The sequence below is a fragment of the Paramisgurnus dabryanus genome, chromosome 6 (assembly GCF_030506205.2).
Source record: "Paramisgurnus dabryanus chromosome 6, PD_genome_1.1, whole genome shotgun sequence".
Classification (NCBI taxonomy): Eukaryota; Metazoa; Chordata; class Actinopteri; order Cypriniformes; family Cobitidae; genus Paramisgurnus; species Paramisgurnus dabryanus.
In genome coordinates, this window is record NC_133342.1 from 49,409,125 (window position 1) to 49,426,635 (window position 17,511).

The window sequence follows — 17,511 nt, forward strand, 5'->3', positions numbered from 1 at the left end:
TGGATTAAGTGCCTTTTTTGAGATATAATATCTAGGGATGTCACGGTACCAAAAATCTAGTAGTCGGTACCAATACCACAAAAAGTACACGTACCTAAGTCGGTACCACAGTGTGTAAAAAAGAACATTTATACTTAAACATTTTTTTTATTACAACATTTCAACATTATAGAAAACTTTTAAGAGCTTCTGTTTAGGTTGTCTGTGTTAATGTTTGTTGACTTTTCTCCTCACTCTTTTGGTGTACATCCTCCTCTGGCTGATACTGTCAAAAAGAGAGAGAATAAGAAAGATGTTTTATTTATTAAACATACTGTCTGACAATGACTAATAAATCAGCTAAGGTGCACTTATAAACACACACACACATACTCTGAATGCAATCATTAGTTTAATATCACTCATGTTGTTGCAGGATGAAAACGGTTATTAAAAACCCTTAACATTTTAATACTTATATAATTAAATCAAGGGTTATTTTATAATTCAGTCAGAGGTTAACTTTAAACTTTCAACTGAGCAGTTTTAAATTTGGGATGTCCCGATACCACTTTTTAAATTTCCGATTCCAATACCAGAATTCCGAATATCAGCCGACAGCGATACCTGCCCGATTCTACTGTAATTAAATGTGTATGGTGCTTTCTGCTACATCTAGTATAATTTTTAATGTAAAAATCAATAATTTAAAATGATTTACAAGTTACATGAAACCGTGTATAGGGGAACATTTAACCCTGTAAGACCCAAATATAGAAAAAAATGAGCAAACATTTTTTTGACCTCCCCAGATATTGTTTTAGGAGGCCTCTGATGTAGAAATGAAAGAGTTTTCTGATTTTTTACGTTTTAGTAAGTTTTAAGGAAAATGTTGTAAATTTGCAACATTGGGCATTGCTGGGAGCAGAACTTCTGTGTTTGTACTCACTTTGTCTGAACAGATATACAGAACATTTAAGCATTCATTTGCAGGGTTGATTGCTTACTTAGCCCCATAACAGTATATATCATGAGTAATAACCACACAACAATCATAGTTTTATGAATAAGCATTTATTAATAAAAAATATTGGAAAAATATTTACAAAACTTTTCGTAAAAAATAAAAACTGTGGTTTGAAGGCAGTCTGTGTTCACTTACAGTGATAGTCCCTAAAACAGTTATTTTCATCTGTTAAGCACAGGCGAACATTGCACTTGATACACAGTGTGTTTGTGTATCCATTATTGCAGTGTCTGCAACGTCCTCTCTTTGACTTTTCTGGGAAATGTGCAATCATGTCTTTGCGTACATCCAGTGGGGGGTGGTCCGATGACCTCTTGGCTGGGGGACTCACATCTGTTGAGGATGGTCTCTTCTGAGGAACCAAAGGGCTCCCTGATGTCACCGTCTTTGTGAATTTGTTTGTCTGACTTGAAGATGGTCGCCCTCTCTTGGGTGTTGTGTTGTGTGTGTTCACCAGAATGAGAGAGGATGCAAGTTGTGCCTGAAACTGTCTCCTGTTCAGTATCTCTCTTTCTTGGTCATCTTCAGAGCTTTACAGTCCCGCTTGTAGAGGAGCCAGGCGTTAAACACAGCAAGGATGATGGTGTGCCAGAAGATGTACAAGTACCAGCGACGGGATTTCATGGGGAACTTGTACTTGGCAGCAAATGAGTCGGAATCATCGTTGAATTAATCATCATTTCATCCACAGAGTTGTGCTCTTCGGGTACCGCCTGCAGGCATCTCTCCCTGAATGAATTCAGCCATGGTCTGAGTTTCCAGAGTTTGTCCTTCTTTTCCATCTCTGACACAGTCAAGTTGTTTACAAAGTGTAATGAAGTCAACAGAGATTGGAATCTGTTGCGGGACATCACATCAGAAACAGGAGTGTACCGTGTGTCTGTCTCCCAATACATGTGGACTCCAGGCATTTGCATTAGGCCCATCTTCAGGTTCATGCCAAGCATCTTCTCAATTTCCTTACTATTGGTGTTGACAGATGTTCCACTTTTTTGCAAGCTGTACTCATTTGTGTTTCTTGTCAAAGCCTCAATCATGTCTTCTGTCACAAACTTTTGGAAGTACGCCAGTGGGGTAAGGAGGGAGGTGGCATCATTGGTAATTTCTGAACCAGAGAAATCGGTATTGGGACTGATAAAATCCTTTTTCAGCCAGCGAAATCTGTCCCGGGGCACAATGTGTTTAATTGGTTGGGGCTTGATTTCCACATCATCATTGGCTGGGCAGTCAATGGGTTGGTGGTTTTCTTTGTCCATTTCACCTGCATCTTCATTCTCTGAGTCACTTGAATCCGTGTCGTCCGAGTCGATTTCAAAATCGCTCTCTCCATTTTGGACAAAAGCAATCACATCCTGCACACTGAATAAAATACCTTTCTGCGCTGGTGGCATTCTGAAATGGAAAAAGTAAAAAAAATGAAGTTAAATATGTGAATAATACATATGGGTCTTACATTGTAGTAGATAAACTGAAAGAACAGACAGGGTGGTAGACCATGTGGGTAGAAATCTAAGTATTGCCATTAGCATGCCCATAAGTATTATAATTTCAATGAAGTGATAATCAACATTTCACTACATTCAAACAATACTGTCTATTGCAGCCTATTATGCTCTCTACTTATCATACTAAAGGAACACATGCATCCCCCCAGAGCACTTACAGGTTCACATTCAAGACCATTCGCACCTGTCCCTGGACAATGCAACAGGCATCCCAAAAATTCCAGAACATTCAGAATCTGTTTTTCTATCTCCTAATGCTACTAACAGCTGCTTGGGCAACATTGAGAAAAAATGGCTCAGGATCATTTAGAAGTTAAAAAACAAACAAAAAACTACAAAGATACAGGGAGTTTCAAATACTGCTATAGATGCTGAAGTTTCAAATATCCCATAACATTTTTTCATTTGTTTAATAATGGTCTAAGCTAAACTAAGTAAAACAATTAACAGAAAAACACATTTAGAGCTTAGTTACAATTAATCATGTAACACTACATTTCTACTACATTTATTTTTCAATTTGTGATCATTTGAAAAGTGCAGTGTCCTTATGTAATGTGTAAGGTGCACAGGGTATTTTGACTACCACTCTGACCCAATGTTGTAGAATTACAACATAGACATAACAAGCTCTAAATCAATTTGATGAAAGTTTTCTAGACATTGTAATAAACACCCAAAAAAATATTTAAGCAATGTTACTTACTTTAATCCTGACAAATCCAGTCATGTAAAAAAAGGAGATGAGCTCAGCGGGAAGTTTGCAGGTAGAGTGAGTTCATAGCCAGATGACCGGACCTATAAACACTTCTTCTATCCAATAGGATTGTGAGGACAAACAATAGGACCCATTAACTATGTAAATGTGGTTTTGAGAGGAAAAAAACATTTGCAGGCATTTTTTTTATTGTTAAAACGTGATGTTGTAAATTTGCAACCGTGGGTCTTACAGGAGTAATGGGTACATTTGATCAATTAAGTATGCTAAATATTTTTTCCTTAATTGTGTAAAACTGTCATGGTAAAAAAGCTTTTGTGTGCAGATGGCCTTGACCGGACTTTTTATGCACATTCTGGGTGCATAATTGATGCACCTAAGTCATATACACGCTACATTTTATGGGCTTTCTGGGTGCAGAATTGAGGCACTTGAAGCATCCTCTCATGGGAATTCCCGCTCCGCAACGGAAAGTTTATAACTGTTAAAACACAAAGAGAAGAGGTGCATCTGAGACTTAATAAAATAAGATCTTTAAAATAGCCTACAGTTATCTTGTGTTTGCGTGTGTGAATGACACGTTTCATCCGTCTGCTTCACCAGTGGATTTACTCAGTTTGCGAGTAAGTTACAGTGTTTATGTGATCTTAAATATCTTTAAATTTGTGTTTGTTCCTTCACATGAAGCTATTGAGTGTATTAAAAGACTTTAAATATAGTGCATAAAACGTTTATGGTGCTTTGTCCTTTAAAAAGCTTGTCAGTAACAACCATGGCTAACGCACAGTATCAGAATTGGATCGGTCATGTTGTCAGTTCTTTATCCGATACAGGCAAAAATCCCGGATCTGCTTCGATTCCGATCCAGAATATCGGATAGGGACATCCCTAGTTTAAATAAAACAAAAAAATCAATAAAATAGTAACTGGCTTTATGATCAGACACAGTGGAGATGTGTCTCGGCAGAGTTTGGCGGGGTCGTCTTGTTCACATCCTCCTTATCCTGCAACAAGGTTTTTTTCTGGCTCAAAATGAGGTGGAGGTGGTATTTTCCTGATGCACACATGTAGTACATGTGTCCAGTGGCTCAACATACATTTTGTAAGCTACACATTTTTGGGTTTTAATATTTTAACTAGTGATGCACTGATGTATCGGGCGCCGATATGTGTCAAATCCATCATTTTATTTTCAAAGATTTATTATAAAAACTAATTTTCAAAATGCTATAAATGTATTGAATCCCTATATAAATATGCATTAATCTCTGCCTTGTTATATTAATTCAGTTGACTAGTATACACTGATTAAAAAAAAACATTAATGGCATTAATCAAAACACTTACTTTGTCATATTAAGAAAACTGTCATTGCTGCTGTCATCCTTGGAACGTCGTCGCTGAACTTTTTTGACACTGATTACATGGATTAAAGTTCTCCCTCGCTAGACGGATTTCCGTCAATTGCAAAATTATTAAATGTGACCAGTCACGGAAAGTAGGGACACAAGTCGGATCTGGGGAATTTTTAGTTATTCACAGATTCTGAAAGTGCAAGTTTCTAAGCTTTCCAACGATCTGTAAAACATGGAAATCTGATAAGATTTGGAGCAGTTGTGGCCATTTGAATATAACACATTCAAGAAAGAGAATGCCAAGAAATTTGAGAAAGAAAAGTTAACACTTTTCCCTGGCTGGAGAGACAATAGGGCTCATTTACATGTCATTTAGCTAAGCCATACCCCCTGTAAAGCCGTTTTGAGATACAGATGTTCTAGCATCATATGTAGTATTTTATGACAGGAGGCCGGATGACAACATGCAAAAATAAACAGAACTTTTTACCTTTTTGGGATCACAAGTCGAATCCAGTCTGTTTCAGATCTGTGAATCATCCAATGACCATTTTTTGTCCACAAATGCGTATAATCCGTGATATATAGATGTATAGTCTATTGTTTACATCAGATTTCGCATGAACATCTGGTAATAGAATATAATATACAATCTGAGGACTATTTACATCCTAACATGTAAGGGTGTATGAGATTACACTGCGGTAATTTACGTTCCGTTAAACATCTGAACCCGCCTTCAAAGTTTGTATTTCAAATAGGGAGGTAGTATAATAGATAATCCAAACAGCGCCGTCGAAAACGTGATGTCCTTTAGGGATGTAACCAATCGCTCACTCGTTCCTCCATCAGCCAATGACTTCATGGAAAATATTGATAGACAAAACATGTAGCCAATTGTATAAAGAGTTCAACGATCTCTGTGTAACTTATATCTGTTTGACTTCATGCTGCGCTGCAAGAACTGACAGAGAGTGACGTCATCCGACTGCAGCGCTGCATAAATTCAGTGACGCAGCTGACGTACGATGCGGCTGACTGTTATTTGTTACGCTCCAGCTTCTTTTATTTTTCTTTTGTTTTGTGCGCCCGAGCTTCGTTTACAGTCTGGGGAGACGCACGCTGTAAGTTTGAAAAAAAAAAAAACTTAGCAAACATGTCTGAGGAACAGGGCAGCCGCGTCACTACAGTCACGTGACTTCACGCTCAAGCCGGAAGAGAATGCTGCGTTCCAGGCAACCTGTAACTCGTAAATCACGACTTTAAAACCACGACTCATGACTCTGAACTGGGAGTACATCGATCTAGTACGAGTTCACGGGTAGGAAGTCACGGGTTTGACTGCCTTTCCAGTGCACTTTTTTACAGGTAGAAGGTTTTAAAAACCCAGGTTACAGGCTGCCTGGAACGCATAGAGTCGTGGTTTTGAAGTCGTAATTCACAGGCTCAAAAACCTACCTGGAACGCAGCAGAAGACAATGCTGAATAAATTCGTAATTCTTGCTATTTTTGGACCAAAGTGTATTTTCGATGCTTCAACACATTCTTACTGACCCACTGATGTCACATGGACTACTTTGATGTTTTTATTACCAAATTAAATGTGAAACATAATACAGGGCTTAAAGTATTCCGGCCGTGGGCTGGATTTCCGGCTTGAGGGCAGGTCCGACGGCGAACTCCGGCGCAGGCAAAACTTGCAAATTACACTCGGAGGCACTTTCGGCAGGGACGCGCTTGGAAAAAACGAACGCGTCACTTCCATTATGAGCATGCATACTGCGCGGCTGCATTTGAATTAACGACCTGGTAATAATAACCGGTCCCCTTCAACCTACCACCTTGATTTACGAGTCAGCGGTCACAGCCCTTGGGAGCAGGATATTAGGTTGTCTTAGCCAATTGCTAGAGAGGAGGGCGGGTCTTGTGCAGAAAGTGAACCAGTTCGCAGTTAGTTTGTAGGCTACAAACGCTATTGAGAATAAAGTTTATCAAACCAGGAGAAAATACATCTGCTTTGAAGAAAGTAAAAAACAAGTGGCGCTGGGCATGGCTTGAAGAAAGAGGACAAAGCACGGTAAGGCTTTAGGCCAGTGGTTTCAAAGTCCCGGCCTGCGGCCGTCCCTCCTCCTCTATGCGGCCCGTGTCTGCTTTAAAAAATATAATATAATCTGCCCCGCAGAAAGATTTTAATTTACTTAGTTTTATATTTGTTTAAATATTGATGTAATCTTTTAAGGGGCCGCTCACATGTCGCGTCTAAAACGCGCGTTAAACGCGAGCCAATGCGATTCTTTTTTCATTCCTAAGCACGAGAGAGATTGGGCGTCCTCCGTTGCTACGCAACCATGAGCGGCTCTCACTCTGACCAGCGAGGATAACGGAATGCGTGATCAGATTTTATTGCTCATCTGCACCTCACTTCAATCATATCATTGTCACCATGCGATCAGTTAGTCTGGTCGGGACTTTGGAGTGTTCGTCCAGAGAAGAGCTGTACTGTAATTTGGGGTTACTCAACTGTTACTCAGAGAAAAGCTGCGCGGGGTTTGTTAGTTCAAGTCACAGCTTTTATTGGCGACACCTCATAAGCAGTGCGAGGGTGAGATGTAATGCAACGCATATTAAACTACGGATGAGGAAAAAGCCAAGTGCCCAGGTTATGAAAAGAGGAAAGATGAGGAGAAACATGCAAAATATAAAAGTAGAATACAGTAGTCTATGTATGCAGCTCACTCAACTCAAAATAAGTGAATAATAAAGTATATCTAATATATCATTATGTTGCTTGCTATGCAGTTACACATGGAGCAGTAATATTAATTTTTACAGAGATCGAACATATTCAAGTCCATTTTTTATTATTATTATTATTATTATTATTATTATTATTATTATTATTATTATTATTATTATATTTATTAATTTAAGATGTTTAGAAAAGATTTACTTACTCTTATAAAGTATAAAATTTATTGAAAGCACTGTTTATATTTTTATGTATTATTATATGTTTAATAATAGAATTTAAATGCAGTCCATATACAGAAATATTGTGTTTTTATGTTAAAATAGCTCTACAGCCCTCTGAAAAGATGTCCATCTCAGAAATGGCCCAAAGCCAATTTGAGACCCCTGCTTTAGGCAGTTGGCGCAGTAAACTTCCGAAACCTGGAGCTTGTTTTTGCTTAGTTTTTTGGCACAATAAGTTGTTTAATGCGTTGAAAATTTGACTGTGTTGTTGCTCATAGAATTGGTTAATAGAAAAAACGGGCTTGGTAAAAGTCCTGGTTGAGCCACAGAAAGTTCAGGCTCAGGGAGCCAGTTTAATATTATATAAGTATGAGATTGTAATCTGGCTCTGTAAATCTTCTCACACCTGTGTTTTAGTTAGGAAGCATGGTAAAAGTGCTACTGGATCCTGTTGTGAGGTAAAACATTTTCATTAATGCAATTATATAACACAATGTAGCCACATGACATTTTTGTGCTGCTCTTTAGGGTCTGACTGCAGCTATACAAGGAATAGCAGAGTTTACCACTTAGGAGACAAATCTTTCAACATAGAGACACATACAACTCGAAACTGGTAGACAATTTCAAGAGCAAAAGTTAATCCATTAACACAAGACAACTGGTCTAGTATATGTAGCTTCAACAACCTCTCACTTAAATGTTTTGTCTAACACTTACAATGGAAACAGTCAAGTGTTTTAAGAAATTAACTTCATTAGCCTATGTGTACATTTAGTACAACAAACAACTAGAATTTGTGTTCTATAGAAACAACAATGCATTACGAGCAATTACAAATCAGAAAATGCAAACAGGATCATTGCAATGAGAACGTTAAACACATGCTAACTAGCTGCTAAGCCACTAGCAAGTGAGATTAACAGCTGGAGTCCTTGCATGAACAATGCAGTTTAACTCCGTAAGAGTTTTACCAGCAAAACCAGATTGCTTACATCTGCCATTAGAAAGTGATTTCCTACATTTCAAATAATAAGGTGGAGGTCTGCCCCTGCCCAGTGACCAGCATTTCTCCTCTGTATGGCCTATTTTATGACAGGAACTACAAAGCCTGTTCATTTTGCCACCGGGTTTGTAGCTTGGTTCTACTGGAGCTTCAGGAGGTCTGTGACTCTCTAATGCTGCTTTCACATCATGCGGTTCTGTTCCAGCATGTTGATGCATCACCCCAATTGCTGAAATAGGAACACTTTTCTGGGTTCTGGAAAATACATTCTCTTTAATACAAGTAGCATCTTTTTTAGTCCCATCGCTGTTAAGCGTTTGGGGATACTTAGTGTCTCGTACAATTAGTTAAGCCTTTACATCTGCAATGATGTCTTTATACTTCTCACACTGTTTAGCCAGGGCTAACTGCTCAGATGATAGTTGATCTGTCCGAGTTTAAAGATTTTGGATCTTTGCCTCTGACTTTTGTAATTCAGCATTTTTGGTTCTCCATTCATCACCTTTAGCATTCAGAACTGACTAAAAAATTCCAGTATTTTTACGTAGCTGCTTGCACGTCATGTAATTCAAAGCCTCAATTGTTTCAGCATGTTTGGATTTTCTTTGTTCACTACCAACTGTGCGCCACCATATAAGAATATCATCAGTGGTAGCATAGTAATCCAAACCCTTTTTATATAATTAAGAAAGTGTAGGGTCAACTTTCTCACTTCATAAAGCAAACAATATATCATTACTTAAATTAATCCCTTCCATCCCTGAGGAGATAATCTGAAATAATCTCTAACTGTACAATGATAATAGGACTATTTACGGGCCTTCAATTTCTGTTTCATACAATTCATGCAAATGGAGATTTTACTAACCATGCCATGAAACAATGAAAGCAGACTTAACCACTATGTGGTCAGAAGGCCTTTAACACATTCACAGGATTTACTGTGATAAAGTCCTCATTCAGATGATCAATCAAAGTAAAACTCAGAAAACTCACTGCAAGGGATCCCGGGTTTCAGCACCAAACTGTAAGGCAGGATTCACTACAGTGGTTCAATCTGTAGGACCGCCGAAATTGTTAACAGCAAGATGGTGGAAAACTGTGTATTTCTGGTCAATTATCACCCTTCTGCAACTTATACCAACGACGGAAATAAGTGCAGTTATAATAGCAAAATATGTGGGAGAGCATTGCTAGAATATAAATATATCGAATTGCAATATTTATTGTTTAAGTATTAACACTAAATCAAAACTAAACAACAGATTTGTAAATGAAAAGGTTTAATAACAGTTCTGACTTAAAGTTACAATTGAAGTGGTTACACTATAAATGCATGAAATGGTCAATAATACTAGCCTGGTTAGCCAGACCTACATCAAGATGTAAGGTCTGGCAACTCTTCACACAAACGGCTTAAAGCAAGGGGCGGGATATAAGGTTGTCCCTCAAAATGCCTCTGCACGCAATAGGATAGCACTATGACCAATCAGAGCAATGAAGAAGGTGACGTAGTTACCGTAACCAGTCGGCAAAACTCCAAACACACCTTTCTTGCTTAAAAAGGACTTCAGTAGGGTTATTTGCTCTTCTCTCAAAGAAAAACATAAGTCTAAGTCCTCCAGAGTCGCGGCCAAAGCCGCTTCAAAAGAAAGCTGTTCGCCAGCAGCAGCAGCAGCAGCCATTCTTTGTTTTCAAGTAGGAACCGTTGCAGCTCTGTCGTCATCATGTTAAGCCCGCCCCACAGACGCTACACACGATGTGATTGGCCTGACCAAATTTTGGTTTTTGGAGCTGTTAAGTGTATTGTGAGTGCCTAGACTAAACCCTGGCAGCAAATATATTTTGCGGCCGCTAGGGTGCGTCTAGATTTCTAGGCTACAATAATACGTAGCACAATTAACTGTTTCCAATGTATGTGAGATATTACCTGATAGTATAGAGAACAGAGAAAGAAAGTTTAGAAGGAGATTCACACTTGAGAACTGAAATCTCGGCCTAAAGGCCTAAACTCAAGAACTCAGGTGAAGAAGAAAAGCAAGTGAAAAAGGACAATGCAAAAGGCAGAGGCCCAGAGCTCATGAAAACCAAGACCTATATTCTCTTTCCCTTGACCATGTGACTAAATCTAACATGATACATTCAAACTGCGCGACAGCATTTGCACACACACTATCGTTTTTCTTCTTTACTTTTACTTCTTCCAAGAACAGAAAGCTGTGGAGCATGTTTGTTACCATAATGCTTGATCCCTGTTTTTTGTTGTCTTGTTGTTTGTTCTAAACTGTGTTTGGTGGATCAGTTACTTTTCTTCACCTATCCTAATGTTTTAATGTACTGTAAATGTCGGCAAATCAGTGCTGCCCTGACGGCCTGTTAGACTAATAATTTAAATAAGAAATAATTTCTATTGCGTATAGTGTCGAACCCGCGTGAAGCCGCAGGGAGTATACTTGGAAAAAAGGTATACCCAGGCCTTAAGCCACATTCATCAGCTAGAGGGGGTGGCCTTGCTGTCATTTATTGCAACTCCATAACACTTGCTATCTGGACTTTCATAATACCAACTCTTTTGAATATATGGTTTTGAAGGTTTCCCTGAAAAGTCCCCTAACAATCATCCTAATTTACAGATCACCCAAACAGCAAAAAGATTTTCTCCTGAACTTAGTGAACTGTTAACACTAGCCTGTGCTTTATCATCCAAGGTCATCTTGCTCGGTGACTTTAACATTCATGTTGACACTCTCTTTTCAAATAGTTAAAAACTGTTCTGGACTGCTTTGATCTTCATCAGAATGTTAAGTTCTCAACTCATGTTCATGGCCACACACTTGACTTTTTTGAGTTTGTACATCTGGTTTGAATGATATTTCAGTCAATGGTCTGTTTACCCCAATCTCAGATCATAAGCTTATTACTTTTGATTACACATCATCCTGTCCACCAAATGTATTGACAATATAACCATATCTTATCGTAAGATCAGTGCTATTGATACTTATGTGTTTGCTACATCTATTGCTTTGTCTGCTGTTTCTGATGTCTTTAATTTCACCTGTCCATCTGAGATATCTGATCTGTACCATCTTGCCATCCCTGATGTTTTAGATAAGCATGCTCCAATTAGGACTAGACCTGTTCCTTTATCGCACTCCTCAGCGTTGTTTAATGCTAAGCTAATGCCTCTTTAGGAAAACTGGTCTAACTGTACATTTTCAAGCAGTTTCTGACCATATTGAGCATTAAAAAAACGCCTTGAACACGGCTCACTCTTCCTATATTTCTAAAGTGAATAATAATGCAAACAACAGACCAAAAGCACTCTTTAACATTGTAAACAAACTAGTCCAGGCACCCGTGCATCATACATGTCAACAAGAATAGTATGACCTGTGCTGTTCTTTTTTGCACCACTTTCAGAGAATGCTGGATGCTTTACGTGGGATTTACGGTGCTGAACCGATCACCTCTACTTGTGAGCATGCTCAGTCTATACATACACTATACATACACACTTTGCAATGACAAACCCCATCTTAATTAGAGAAATAATACAGAAATCAAATTCTTCCTAATGCCGGCTGGATCTCGCTCCAACAGTCCTTCTGAAGCACTGCACTTTATATCAACATGCACAACTTTAAATCTCCTACTGTCATCCTAGATCAAGGTGTTCTACATCATCAGCCCATTACAGCCCATTACTGTTTGCCTATCGGACAAATTATTCGCCGCCATGGTTTTCACTATCACTGTTATGCCGACGATATTCAAGTGCCCGTATTATGAAAAACTCCCTTTTTCTGGGTTTTGGGGTGTTCATTTGTGTCTCTGATGCTCCCACACGCATACAAACTTGGAAAAAATCCATCCATGCTGTTTTGAGTGAGATACAGGTTTCTGAATGTCCTCTGCCTTGAGTCTCAGATTGCGCTAGTTAAAACTCAGCTCCGTTGTGACGTAACAAACCGTTTCGTCACATTCAGTTTGAATTTTCCCGCCCACCACCCCACTCGCAGGTCTCCACCCACCAGGTAGCTAGAGAGCATAGAGCAGTCACTTGAATGATACCCTCTGTGCTGTTATCATCTCTCACGGAAATAACAGCGCTATTTGGATATTATGGATTATACTCCCACCTACTTTTAAAAACAAAGTTTTAACGCGTGGTTATTGGAACCCGGAGTAATCTTATATACACTGTGTTACGACGCAAACAGTCCTCAGATTGTAGGCGATAAGACCTTCATGCGAAATCTGATGTAAACAACAGACTATTTATCTATATTTCACGGATTATAAGCATTTGTGGACAAAAATGGTAATTGGATGTATTTTATTGGACTTTCATGGATCATTCACACATCTGAAACAGACTGGATTCGATTCGCGATCGCGTTGTTTCATCACAAAAGGTAAGAAGTCACGTTATATTTTGCATGTTGTCATCTTCTGTAACAAAATACTACATTTATGATGCTAGAGCTAAAAGCTTTTTGCCAAACTAACCGAGACCGTACGCCCCGGCTTTTCTGACGAGGCGAGCCTCTAATAACTTTACGGTCCGCATAGATATATACACGGTCCGGACCTCCCGCTAGCTTCTAGCAATTAGCACGCGGTCCACAAGCAGTATACATCCCCCGCCGGGTCTTAATTTCTGTAATTTGCGAAAATAATGCGCTTGAAAATGTTTTATAATGGGAATATGTTAGCATTGTCCAGGGAAAACAAGTTAATTGTTGTGACTGCTGACGTAACATCACAATTTACTCTGGAATCATTGTGTGTCATGAGTTTCTTCTCCTGTAGTGTACTTATTAGTGATACTTTTCTGCATGATTTGTCTGTTGGCAACATAAACCGTTAATAATAATAATATATAAAATAATAACACAGTATGGTCTGTACTGCTCACGATACCACTGAGCACGCGCACGGGCACATGACGTTAGTAGTGGGGCGTGATCAAAGGAGCAGCAGCTCATTAATATGTAAGACTAGCTCAAAACGGCACAATCTGAACTGCCCTGAAACAGAGGCTACTAGAGATGGGTAACAATCTTTTCCTACAAGCTATTTCGAGCAAACAACTTTTGAAACATGCTTTATGGAACTCATACACCTATAGAACTTGTGGAAAAGTAGTCATAAGATGGGCACTTTCAGATATCGCTTGTTCGTCCATCAAAGTTAATGATGACCATTGCACATTTGTCATTATGTTGGGTTTTGATGAGTGCGCAGATGGCTGAAGAGGCCAATTTGGCCCTGGAATTCCCCATGGCACACTGGACAGGTCAGGGAGGATGTTGAGCTTTGTGGTGCAGCCATGTGTACTTTCTTGGTAGATTTGCACTGCTGCCTTTTCAAGATAGCACAGCAGCTTCTCCTACTCTCACAGAGGACTTGCACTGTCCTGGACTTTTCTTCTCCAGGCAGGTCGATCCTGTGCTAGGGATTCCCAGCTTTTCAGGTCTAGCCCAAAGCTGTTCATGGAAGCTTTAAGGGTGTCCTTACAGCGCTTTTTAGGGCCACATTGTGCTCGCTTGCCATTTTACAGCTTGCCAAAGAAGACTTGTTTTGGAAGTCTCACGTAGGGCATTCTGGTGACTAGGCTTGGCGCGATAGTCGGTGAAACGGTGATAACCGGTGCTTCAGCTTCTCACCGGTTATATCCCTTGCCCACCGCGGCACCGTCTTTCACCGTCGTTTTGATATTTTCGTGAAATTAAATAATTTAGTTTCGTTAGAGAGAGCAAACACTTACAACTGAATGTGTCTGTTGTCTGAATTCAGCGGAGCTGAACGCGCGTCACGTCACAGAGCAGCAGGTGTCAGATTTAATTTATTTCTGTCAGAGTTTGCAAGGCGAGCTGACTGACCAGATGATGACAGAAGCCGCGTGCTTACTCGTTTTTGTTATAATATACATATATGATGTTTAATATAAGCGAGATCGTTTTGTTGTTGTGTTTTTCATCAAGAAAAATATTAAACCCATCATTCAAGCAGCGCTTTTATGGAGAAGTAGCCGTTTGCTCTGCTTGGGACTGGCAGGTTCTTTGAGAATTACCTGCGCACATTGACTCATGCACTTAAGTAAACCAGCTGTTCCACTCGCATTGCACGCAAATTCATAGGCGATTTAACGCAGCTTACACAAGCGCTGCATAAACAGTTGCACAATTCAAAAGTGAAAGTAATATGTGGACGTCTGCATGCACATTTATAAGCCCCTCCCACTCTGTGATACCGGGATATCACAGAGTTTGAGACGTGCCGATTAACCGGTGGGAAAATTACGTCACCGTGGCAACCCTACTGGTGACGTGGCCAGTCCATCTAAGCGGTTCCTTCGCAAGCATGGTGTAAATGCTGGGGATATTTGCATTGCTGAGGACTTCTGTGTCAGGGATTTGATCTTGCCACTTGATCCTCAGAAGTTTCCTCAGACAGCTCAAGTGGAAATGTTTCAGTTTTTTGGCATGACGCTGGTAGACTGTCCAGGTTTCGCACCCATACAGGAGAGTTTGTTAGACAACAGCCCGATAGACCTTCAGTTTTGTCTCCTGCTTTATGCCAGTCCTTTCCCATACCGAGTCACGTAGACGTCCAAAGGCAGCACTGGCCTTGACAGTCCTGATGCTAACTTCGTCATCTATGTGCACAGCACGAGACAGTGTACTACCAAGGTATGTAAACTTGTCAACAGCTGAAAGCTTTTGCCCATTCACAAGGATGGTTGGCTCAGTGTAGGGTTTCCCAGGAGCGGGTTGGTATAGGACTTTTGTCGTCTATGTGCTGATTGTCAGGCCAAAGTTGTTGCAAGCTGAAGAGAGGTGGTCCATACTGTCCTGAAGATTTTTATTTGAGCCAGCAGCCAAAGCACAGTCATTAGCAAACAGCAGTTCTCGAACAGTGTCTACCTCCACTCTATTTTTGGCTTACAACCTCCGCAGATTGAATAGCCCACCGTCAAAACGGTAGATGAATTTGATCCCAGTGTTGTAATTCTGGAATGAGTCTTGCAGCATGGCAGAAAACACCATGTTGAACAGCGTTGGCGCTAAGACGCAGCCTCTGACGCAGGATCAGAGTGTTCTTGCTGCTCTCTGATACTGGCCATCATGGAGATTACGCACAATGCCAATAAACTTGTCTGGACAACTATATTCAGATATATACCGTTTGTATATCGGACTCTGTTCACCAGACTACATCAATATCCTCATGTATTAATGAATTAAAGACCTGGCTGAATTGCAACTTTCTCAGTTTAAATCTAAGACAGAAATCTTATTACTGGTCCACCGTCTCTAACAAAAAACGTAACTAAGACTCGCACACTTGACCTTGAAGCTACATCCATTTTTCCAGCTGCTACTGTTAAAAACTTGGGTATCACCCTTGACTCTTCACTGACCTTCGACCTCTACATTAGTCAACTCTGTAAAGCCGCATTTTTTCAACTTCGCCGCATTTCCAAGCTCCGTCCCTATGTTAGCCCAAAAGACGCTGAATCTTTGGTACATGTGTTTATCACATCTCTTCTCAACTACTGTAATGCTCTTTTTTCCAGACTACCAACACACTCTCTCACGTCTGCAATATATTCAAAACTCTGCCGCAAGATTGCTAACATACACTAAACGATACGCTCATATCACTCCAATTCTGTTTGACCTCCTCTGGCTACCTTTGTCTTCTCGTATTATTTACAAAATTCTCCTGCTTACCTTTAAGTCACTCAATGGTCTTGCTCCTTCCTATCTCTCTGACTGACTTTCTCATTATATTCCCCCTCGAACCCTCCGATCTTCTGACTGGGAACTCGTCTTTGAGTCGAGACTTCGCCTTTCATCTATGGGTGGTAGGTCTTTCTCAGTTATAGCCCCTTAGCCAGTGGTGTCCACAGTCAGTCCTGGAGGGCTGGTGTCCTGCAGAGTTTAGCTAAGACTTCCCTCACCACACCTGCCTCAAAGTATCTAGTCTGCCTAGTAAGATCTTGATTAGCTGGATCAGGTGTGTGTGGTTAGGGTTGGAATAAAACTCTGCAGAGACACCAGCCCTCCAGGAACAGGATTGGATATCCCTGCCCTAAGCTATGGAACTCTCTTCCGCTGTCTCTGAGGAAAACAACAACAGTGCATGAATTTAAGTCTAAAATCAAAACCCATTTGTTTAATAAATACTATCTGTCATGACACGTTTTTCTTAATCAGTTTCCTTGCACTCAATTAGTCTGTTGCATCAGACCTTTGCTTCAGCTACCGATTTCCATGATGTCTTGTTTTGATCCTGCTTGTTTTTGTTTCTGTTTTATATTATTTTTGGTTATTGTTTCTGTTTACTACACTTGCAATGCAAAACAACCACGATCGCTTATACTGGGCAATTGTCAATTTTCCATTTCTGTGTTTATTTATTGTTTGCTCACTATTGTTATTGTGAAGCGTCCTTGAGCTTGGGAAAGGCACTATATAAATTAAATTATTATTATTATTATTATTATTATTATAGTGTCTAATGCTCTGTCAGTCAATCTGATTTAAATTTTTGTATTTATTTTGCAGCCCTAGTAAAAACTTTACTGCTCTCACAAGTGGACATCAGGAAATACTGAATATTTAAAAACATTTGATATAATCTTTCAACAAATCTAAGGAATGATTTGTGTGTGTGTGTGTGTGTGTGTGTGTATACCCATTTGTTTGTGTTCTAGGTTTTGAGCCAATGAAAGGAGACTGGGTGTTGGCTCAATATTTTATCAGCCCTGAAGAATGGAGTAGTCAGGCCCAAACAGTTTCACCACTGCGATATCGCCGCATGGACACGGTTTGTTTTTATTAATTTTGTGTGGCAGGGTTCCCAGTGTCATGTCAGGAAATTTACTGACCTAAATGCGTTTTCTTAATCTTAATTCAGCAGTGCTGCCTTATCCA

General features: G+C 39.8%; 1 protein-coding gene across 1 annotated transcript in view; it reads left to right on the top strand.

Annotated features, from left to right (window-relative positions):
- Window positions 1-17,511, top strand: part of mov10l1 (Mov10 like RNA helicase 1) — a 308,056-nt gene that overhangs the window by 56,582 nt on the left and 233,963 nt on the right. The window contains exon 4 of the mRNA XM_065272934.2: window positions 17,292-17,404. Within this exon, the coding sequence (XP_065129006.1) occupies window positions 17,292-17,404 (113 nt within the window). The remainder of the gene's footprint in view (window positions 1-17,291; window positions 17,405-17,511) is intronic.